The sequence below is a fragment of the Arachis stenosperma genome, chromosome 9 (assembly GCF_014773155.1).
Source record: "Arachis stenosperma cultivar V10309 chromosome 9, arast.V10309.gnm1.PFL2, whole genome shotgun sequence".
NCBI classification, from domain to species: domain Eukaryota; kingdom Viridiplantae; phylum Streptophyta; class Magnoliopsida; order Fabales; family Fabaceae; genus Arachis; species Arachis stenosperma.
In genome coordinates this window covers 3,740,748-3,751,302 of record NC_080385.1, presented here as the reverse complement: position 1 = coordinate 3,751,302, position 10,555 = coordinate 3,740,748, and the positions used below count along the sequence as shown (strand labels likewise).

Below are 10,555 nucleotides of genomic sequence, written 5' to 3'. Positions count from 1 at the left end.
AGTAACAACAAATAAAAAATTATCAAAAGAATAATATAATAGAATGAGTATATGAAAAATATTATAAAAAATTATAAATTGTACATTAAAAGGATCAATTTCAATAAAAAAACGAAAAATACATTCTTATTCTATGAAGTAGTAAAAAAAATCACTAAATATAAAATTATGAATTGACTCTCAAATTTAGATTTATGTACCACAGGAAAACACTATATATAGACTTTAGTAAAACAAAAATAAATATGTAAATTACCTATTATTAAGGTAATTTTTTAATAATACATTAAATTTTGATTTGATACAATTATAATGAAGATATGTTTCTAAATTAGTATAATTATATATTATTTATTAAATATTAATTACAATATAATTATATTAAAGATATTTTTTATAAAATAATTTAGAAAAATTATTTGATATACATGAATCGGGTAACAAAGATTTATTATTATTATTATTACTATTATTGATATTATTATTATCATTAAAATTATTAAAACTATTTTTAATTGATAATTGATAAGTAGTTTAATAGTGTATTAAATATTGATTTGATATAATTATAATGAAGATATGTTGCTAAATTAGTATAATTATATATTATTCATTTAGTATTAATTATAATATAATTACAATAAAATAATTCAGAATAGAAAAAAAAAATTTATTCGTTTTGGAGGGAAAACGAAAGCATAAGAGATCGACACGTTATCTTTAGTAGCTGAGAAAAAACCCAATTTTAGTATATTAAGTAGATAATAGATTATACTATCCGACTCTCGTATCTTGTTTTATATAGATTCCATTCCATTTAAATACTTATGAATAATAAAAATTTGCATTGTAATTTGTTTCACTTCTGAAAATTTTAAATTAATTTTTATATTTAGGCGGGTGGGGATGAATGCCTTCCAATTCCAACTCCATTGAAAAAAAAAATGTCTCAATCAAAATATTTTTACGTATATTAAAATTAAATACTAAAATAAAAATATACATTAAAAATAAATTAAATTATACGTATATTTATCTATAAATATATAATAATTAATTTTATTATATAAATAATATTTTTTATTCGCATAAGATAGGATAATTATCTTATCCGACTAGTAATATATAGAATACCTATAAATATAGGTTGTATTTTTCTCTTCTTTTAGATGAAATTTAGAACAAATTACTATTTGTATTTATAAAAGATATAAACGCTTACAAATATATCTATATAAGAATAAAACGATATTTGTATCTATGGAAGATAATTTTTGTGTGCGAAAAATACTCTAACGGATCAATTATATAACCAACATCTGGATGCTCTTAACACACAAAAACCATCTTCCATAATTATAATTATTATTTTATTCTTATATGAATATATTTGTCAGTATTTATATTTTTAAATACAAATAGTAATTTATTTAAAAATAAGTCCTTGGAGTGTGCAATAATGAGATTCATATATTTCATAGACCGACTATGTGATGACCAAATTAATCTCTTTGATGTTTAGCACTTTGAAACGAAAACGCAATCCCATTGATTTTCTTGTGAGTTGTGATCATAGGCATTTGTTTATATAGTCCAAAATTGATTTTTGAGTAAAATAGAAAGGATGATGTATGCATTGGAGTTATTAGAGTCTTAGAGGTTCACTCGTTCTCTTCACAATTCACATAGCTCCATTCAAAGCATACGTAAGGTTCTCTTAAGTCTTCACTGTGAAGTGTGAACCCTCTTGAGATAAAAAAACAATAAACGCTTTAAATGCAAACATAAGAAACAAAGTGTCATGTTTTAAATAGTGGTAAAATCCCTGGTTTTTTCTGAAAAGGATAAAAATATTCATAATGATCATTATCTATACTTCTATTTATACATTAAGAGGATTAGAATGTTAGATTTGATTTTTGGTTTATCTCATCACATTTTTTTTTTTTTTACTTTTATATCTATCTCCTCTTGTACAGTTTTATGAAAAATAATTCTAAAATGAGTATTGTGAAAAATTGGGCATAATCATTTTAAGTTATGCATTTTATAAATTCTTTACCTATTGAATTATAATTTTTATATATTTATTATGTTATATAAAAATACTAAATAAAAATATAATTTCAAAAACACAAAATATTTAACAAATAGTTTAATTTTAATGCACTGATAATATAAAATATTTTACACAGTCGTACAATTACATTTATCATTTTAAATAATTATTTATGTGATCAATAAAAAAATAGTTATCATTCCATAATTAAATACATGTATAAAATCATTTTTACACATTAACAATGCGTCAAAATTAAATTTGTCTAAAAGTTATATATATAAAATTCACTAAATTTCTATTATCTGAACCAAATGAATAAGGGTGTATTTGACAAACACGTTGAAGATGATAAAAGTGCGTTTAAGTGCTTTAAACGCTGCATGTTTGACAATTTTTTTTCTCTGAACGCAGACGTGATTTTGTTGTTAGTCATTATTGATTTTCTTAATATTTTTTTTTAAATAAAAGAATACTGAGAGTATTAAAATAATTATTCTAAATTTTTATAATATGTATTATTATTCTTATTAGAAATGATAAATTAAATAAAAAATTAATTATAAATAATAATAAAAGTATAACTAGTAAAAAATTAGAACCTAAAATAATTATAAAAATAAAATCATTAATAATACTTAAAAAGAGTACTAAAATATATTTTATATATTATTTTTAATTTAATAAATAAATATTAATTTTTATTATAAAAAATACTTATAAAGTTGTTTATTTTTATATGTTATTTTTTATTTTATAAATAAATATTAATTTTTATTATAATACTAAAAAATTATAATATACTAAAATAGAATATTATACAAAAATATTATATAAAAAATACTTAAAAAATATAAAAAAATTAAATATACTTAAAAAATAATATTATAATTTAATATTATATTTTTTAATAATTAATTAATTATTTATCAAGTGATTTTACTTAATATTATCTAAACAAAATTTATTTTATTAAAATTAATTTTAGTAAAAAATGTCAAATATAAATCATGTTGGCACAAACTCACTTTTATCCAAAATCAATTTTATAAAACACTTCATTTAAATTCTAATTTAGCCAACGCCAATCCAAACACACGCATAACAAGTATAATTAATTAGTCCATGACCTATTTAGGGTACATATGGACAAGCCATAGGGACTAGTCACCATAGAGGAAAAATGAAATGTGAAAGTTCCCCAAATAACAATAGTTAGATTAGACACTTAGACCCATTATTTATTTATTTTCAAATATTAATAGATCTTAACCATCAGTTTTTTTTTTGTTTTTTTATAAGGCTCGTAAAAAAGCTAATACAAAAGATGAATAAGAAAAATATAATGTCCATATTTAAACCAAGAAAAGTGAGTTTAAATATTAATTCCCATGTCACACACAAATCCCACCCTCTTCCCCCTTTAAAACACCAATAACTCATTCATTCTCACAACCCCACCAACACAACCACACACTTTCATAGTTTCATTCAACAGTCTCAGTAAAAAAATTAAACAAATAAACAAGAAAAAAAAAAAAAACACTTCTTTTAGTTTTTCTCTCTTTTTTTTTTAAAAAGAAAAAAAGAGAAAACAGAGGAAACAGAGGAAAAAAGAAAAACAGAGTGTTTTCCATGGTGAGTGAAGAGAGGATACGAGGAGAGGAATCAAAGGTGGCAGCTTTGGAGAGCAGCGGAAGAATGAGCGGAGCCCCTGTCGGAGCACGGCAGCGGCGGAGGAAGGAGGCGGTGGAGCTGTGTCTGAGGTTGATGTGCATGGCTTCTTCCATTGTTGCAGTGTCTCTCATGGTTACTGCAAAACAAGCTACCAATGTCTCCATCTATGGCTTCAGCTTCCCCATTAATTCAAAGTGGTCCTTCTCTCAATCATACGAGTAACCATTCTTCTTCTTCCATGTTCTTTGATCTTATATTGCTTCATCATCATTCCTCTGCTTCTCTCTTTTGCGTTGCTTTTTTCACTTTTATCTTTATTAAAAATATTCTTTTTCTGTCTAAAGATATTCTTTTTATTTTGTGAATGGTGATCATGAACTATCTAAAACTTAGTAACTTAAAAGATAGTGAAGCAAACATAGGAAAAGATCTTGTTCAATTCTGAGTGTTGGTTTCTCACTCTCTTTCCCCCCTTTTTTTTCGGTCTGCTGCATTTTCTTGGCAGCCAACCACAACTTCATGAATACATTATTATTGTTATTATTATTATTATTATTATTATTATTATTATTATTTTGCCAGCAATGTCCTTGGACAGTTTTTTAATAACCGAGGGATGAGGACAAAATTGACCATAAAAAAGTGGGGGCCTGGGAGGGGGTTGGTTTGTCATGTCATCATAGTATTTGAATGAACAGTCTCATGCACCCGTGAATTCGAATTTCTCTTTTTTATATCTTCTTTTCCCTTTCTCTAACACTAATTATTATTATTTCTGTTTGTTTGTCCCTTTTGCCTCTATTACTACCCATTTTGTCTTTTCAATTCATCAAATTGTTGAGTTTTCCGCATACCCTTAATTTGTCTACTTAACCAGTTAGTTTTTAATTAACTATTGTTTAAAGTGTGATCTTTATTGATTCCATGATGTTGGTACACATGTTTTGACTTTAATTGGACAAATAATTATTAAATTGGTCTCTCAAAGATTATAGTGTTTGATAAACATGGATTATACATATTTAGTTCCAAATTGTCACACTGCTTTTTTAAGGGCTAATTTGATAGTTTGCTAATTATTCTGCATCTGAAAATTGAAAGTACAATATATAGTTTGAATAATTACATACTAGCTAGCACATTTGTTATTATTACAAACATTTAATTTATAAAAAAGTGAATTACTTATTAATATACTAGAAATCTAAGAAGCACGGACACTTCGCTAAGTTATCGTGTCTGCGTGTCAGACACATTTTGGACACGATATTCACCGACATTCGTCCGACACGCGTGTTTATTGTGTCCAACCGTGTCTTAATGAAAAATAAAAAATTCTTTTCCAGACACGTCTGGACACACCTAAATATCATCACGTGTCAACGTGTCTAGTCTTATTCTTAACATATATTCTTAAAATAAATTTAGATATAGTATATATTATTATTCGTTAAAACAAAAAAATATTTTAAATACTTGATATAATTAAACAAGACATTAAAAATCATTAAAAAATTTAATTTATATTTTAATATCAATGAAATATCAAAATATCATTACAATTTATCTAAAAAATAATTTATATTTTATGTGTATGCGCGTTCTCGTGTTATGTAAGATTTTAAAATTTGTGTGTTGGCGTATCCCGTATCGTATTGTGTCCCGTATCCATGTCAATGTCCGTACATCGTAGCTAGAAATAAATAAACTCTAAAGTAACCAGTATTGAATGATCTAAACCTTTGTGGTTCATTAATTTAAATTAAAACATTTTTTCTTCTCTGAATTTGTGTTGGGTGGGGCAGATATCTTGTTGGGGTTTCAGCTGCTGTTGCTGCTCACTCATTGCTACAACTACTGATTGGAACATCAAGATTTGTTAGGAATTCCTCTATCATTCCCTCAAGAAACTATGCATGGCTTATTTTTGCTGGGGACCAGGTACCCTTTAAATTTTATGATTCCCTCTAAATTATATTGAGAATTTAATTTTGATGCATTCTGTAAGATAATTTTATACGTTCATCTAATTACGTAATGTCACATCAGTAAAAATAATTACCTTTTACATTGACCATTGCGTGAAGAGTTATTCAAAAGATCATATGTAATTGCATGTTTCGGTGCATCAAAATTAAACTTGTTATATTGAATACAATTTTAGTAACTCTAACATACTCACATTTGTTCCTAAGCTCTAGCTTGTGCTAAAACCCTAAAACTCACCTAATTTGGATGAACTTGAAGAATCCTACAATAATAAGATAATAGAATGACATACATTTGAACAAGAATTTAATTTTGATGCATTATTAATTATGTAATATGACTTTAGCAAAAATAAATATTTTTTATGTTATTGATAAGAATGATCATCTAAAAAATAGATGTAATTGACACTGTCAATGTATTAAAATTAAATTCTTTAAATAATAAAAGTAAGTAACATTAAATTACTTTAATGCATTTTGGTGGAAATTTGTTTAGGCATTTGCTTATGCATTGATGAGTGCTGGATCTGCTGCATCTGGGGTGACCAACCTGAACCGAACCGGAATCCGGCACACGGCGCTGCCGAATTTCTGCAAGCCATTGCACAAGTTCTGTGACCATGTTGCCATCTCCATAGCCTTCACTTTCACCAGCTGTTTCTTGCTGGCTATTTCTGCTGTCCAAGATGTAATTTGGCTCACCCAACACTCTTCATGAGTTTTACTTCAATATATAACTAATTATATATATATATTTATATAACAAAATCATATGAAAATATATATTGGCCTTATGTGAATGTATTATATGGGAGTATTATGTTTGTTATGATCAATCTTCTACCTGACTAAGAATACTAAGTACAAGTTAAGGTTTAATTGCATTTTACATATCTGTTGCAATTTGATCACTTTAATCTTAGTTTTAAGTGATATCTTTACATGCATAATCACGTGAAATTGAACATCCTTCTTTGTCTTTGCTTTCCAAAAATTACAATTAGGATAATATATAGATTTAAGGATATTAACCCAAATAGCATTGAATAAATTTCTCCTTCCAACTCTCTAATTTGTTTAACACCCTCTCTTCAATCCATGTTAGAGCTTTATTCAGAGATCACTTTCATCTCCAGTATCTCTTTTACTCTCTTCTCAATGATTTATTAATATTTATGGTTTGTCTAGAAGCCTCAATATACTCGGTTAGGATAGTGACCATTTGGAACAACTCTTCCTCTTTTGCCTCCACAAAAATGATAGAATCATTGTAAACAATAAATGAGTGATCATAGGGCCTGTTGGTGCAACTCTACTTTAAGGGTTTTTTGTCATTGGAAAATGGGCCTTAAAAAAATACTTAAAGGTCTACAGGCTCGAGCCCAACAAGGTCCAAGAAACAAATTCTATTTTATTAAAAGAATTTGTTATTTGCCTTGCACGTACGTTCGGGCATATGTTTAAGCGTTTTCATTTTCATTTTCGAAAAAAAATAAAAATAAGACATAAAAATAAAATTTATTAAATAATTTAATAAAAATATTTTTAAAAAATAGAATAAAGTTAAAAACGCTATTTTCATGTTTCCCATCTTAATTTTTGAAAACATTTTTAAACTAAAATATGGTATTTTTAGATTTGAGAGATTCGAATCTCTCTTACTCGTTCTTTTGTCACGCTTTGTTCGTTCTCTTCTGTCTTTTTCTGCTTTCTTTATACGTTTTAATGTTAGAATATTCATTATTTTTTATTAATTTATACATACATCTCTTTAAAAAGATGAATTTTTTTAATTTTTTTAATTTTATTTAACCATTTTGATTTTTTATTTTAGGCTTGATTTTTGTATCTCTGAGTATATAGACAAGGTAATTAAAAAAATAGAGCTCTAATTAAAATTAAAATATGTATTTATTGAGTTTTTTATTTTATTTAAGATTGAGTGCGTACTTTTTAAATTAACATGTATTTATTAAATTTTTTTATTTTTTACTTTCATTTTTTCATATAAAATAATAATTTTTTTATAAAAATAATTTTTTAAATCGACAATCAATTATGAAAGTATCAATAATAAAAATTAAAAGAATACATAAAAGCTTAAAAATATTGACAAAAAAATTGGTTTTTGTTTTAAATTTTTTAACTTTAATATTTATTTATTATTTTATTAATAAATTTTTTGTTAAAACATTTTTTCATCAATAAATTATTCCGTTTGGTGTAAAACTAATTTTAGTTTCGATTTTTTGTTTAATTGATGTTTTTTACCGTTATATAGTTTCATAAGAAATATAAAACCACCTATATATATATATATATATAAGAGATACTAATTTTTTTTAAAATAGTATAATAAAATAATAATTTATTGCATATTGATACCATATAAAAATTAATTGTTAATTTAATAAAAAATTAAATAACTAATGTCATACCTTTAATAAAAATATAATTTTGTAATTTTAAAGTATTAAAAATATATTTTAAAAATAAACAAATAAAACATATTTTTATTATTTTCGATACTTAGAAATGAATTTTCTTTTCACAAACCAATCATTTTTTCCAAAATGCAAAAAATTAAAAATAAGAGTTATTTTCAAAAAAATAAAAAATATTTTCACACCCCAATTAACTCCTGGTGTAAATTTGAATTGGAATTTTCAGTTTTGAATAACAAAAATTCCACTATTCCAGTTAATCCTTTGATCTTAATTGAATGATTGTTGTTGTTGTCACGTTTAGCCACATTCTCGGCCCTCACATACACGTTAAATTTGGAAACTACCTATAATAATAATAAATAACCGCTACTATATACATTTACACTGCAACCCTATTTGTTATATATTACGAGTACCTTGCACTTTGCATTTTAGTCATCATCATTAGAAATTCAGAACCATTTGTGTTACTAACATAGTCACCAAAAAAAAAAAAAAATTTGTGTTACTAACATGGCTTCACGACATTTTGGAATGGTGTGTAGTTGCATGATTATGATGATGATAATTTTCTTGGGTGCTAGTTCAGCTGTTGAAGGTGCTAGAGATTTTAAGGTTGGTGATCACTTGGGATGGCATGAACCTGGTCCCAATAATATTTCATATTACATTCAATGGGCTCAAAGGAACAGATTCCAAATTGGTGACTCTCTCGGTATGCTTATTTTCTCTTCAATCACCTCTTCATCTTTGTATTATATCTATGGTTCATACATTTTTTTTTTCAATTTTTACTACTAAAATAGAGTTGAGATTCATATGAAATGAATTTTAAATCTTATTAGCTATAAAGAGTAGAGTGGTGTAGATCTTTTTATTGTTAATGACAATACTAAAAATAATAATGAGATAGGTTTTTTTTGGGTTGATTTTTTGCTTTGTTCTCTATTCGTTCTAATTTATTGTATTGAACTCTCTTCTTAAAAAAAAATTAATAGTAAAGAGATGTACTTTGATTCAGTTTAGAAGATTTTTAGCTTTTACTACTAATAATGAGTTTATGTGTTATTTTTTATACATGTAGAATGATAGGTGGAAACTCATGTGATAATTGAGGGTTGTTAAATGATTTAACTAATTTGACTAAATTTTTCATCTAAAATCAATTTCACGTAAAGTCAACTATACATGAGGTTTCATCTTATTTAATAATACAGAGGTATGTTGATTTAGTGTACCTAAAAAATTGAATCCAAATTACATGTTTTTTTTCTCTGGAGAAAGTTTTCTCCGGAATAATGTTATTTGCATTAATTATTACTACTAATTGATGACGTTGTTTTCTCCCTGAATTAATTTCATTGTGCAGTATTTGAGTACCAAAATGACTCAGTTCTAGTTGTTGAAAAATGGAAATACTTCCATTGTGATACAAACAATCCCATAACATCTTATGATGATGGAAACAGCACAGTGATTCTTGATAGGTCCGGTTTCTTCTACTTCATAAGTGGAACAGAGAATCACTGTCACAATGGGCAGAAACTTATTGTGGAAGTTATATCGCCACAGCACATGGAAATTCTTCGGCCGGCCGCCTCCCCTGCGCCGGCCGAAGACGCTTCTTCATCATCAGAACTGGCTCCTTCACCCTATTATCATCATCATCATCATCATCATGGCTCCAATGCTTCTTCATCCACATCACGTTTCATGATGATTGGTTCAGCAGTTACGGTTCTTCTTGTCACCTTTGTAGTTGTGCTAGTTTTAGCACCATGAATTATTGTTCTTGTTATTATGTGGTCATAGATTCTTATTAGTTTAGTTGTTGGTTAATTCTTACTAGTTGTTTATTTTTATTTTTCATTTTTGTTGATTGTTTATTTACTTTGCTTTTGGATTCAGTATTGTTTAGAATTTGAATCTTGACTTTTTTTTTACTATTATCAGCTAATTTGATTTCATTATTATGTTATTTTTTTTTGTTGATTAGTAACTAAAAAACTTCTATTCTTCTTTGCTTTACTTTTTTCTTTTTTTTTTCATTGGGTACCCTTATAACTAGGGTATTGGTACCTTAACTATATTTATCGTTATGACTTAATTCATAAGAATTAGTATCATAAAGAATAATTTAAAAAAAAAAAGATTTAGTTAACATGTATGGTAAGAATTCATACTAAAATTATTACTAGTAATAAAAGTTTTTAAACTTTTTATTTTAATAAATTACTATTACTATTATTATTAGAATTTTTTTTATTTGTTCTCTTTTGAATTTTTAATTTTTTAAATAAATATTTTAAATATTTTATTTATCTACATAAGTAATTTGGATATAATTTATATTTTTGTGTAATAAGATAAATAATAAAATA

At 25.6% G+C, this 10,555-nt stretch overlaps 2 protein-coding genes across 2 annotated transcripts; both read left to right on the top strand.

Annotated features, from left to right (window-relative positions):
• The first annotated feature begins 3,493 nt into the window (after positions 1-3,493).
• Positions 3,494-6,568, top strand: LOC130951492 (CASP-like protein 3A1). The gene is made up of 3 exons (XM_057880148.1): positions 3,494-3,954; positions 5,542-5,677; positions 6,224-6,568. The coding sequence occupies exons 1-3, from the start codon at positions 3,695-3,697 to the stop codon at positions 6,443-6,445; spliced, it is 618 nt and encodes a 205-aa protein (XP_057736131.1). The 5' UTR covers positions 3,494-3,694; the 3' UTR covers positions 6,446-6,568.
• Positions 6,569-8,687: 2,119 nt separating this feature from the next.
• LOC130948870 (early nodulin-like protein 7) lies at positions 8,688-9,974 on the top strand. The gene is made up of 2 exons (XM_057877743.1): positions 8,688-8,889; positions 9,544-9,974. The coding sequence occupies exons 1-2, from the start codon at positions 8,688-8,690 to the stop codon at positions 9,954-9,956; spliced, it is 615 nt and encodes a 204-aa protein (XP_057733726.1). The 3' UTR covers positions 9,957-9,974.
• Positions 9,975-10,555: the final 581 nt, after the last annotated feature.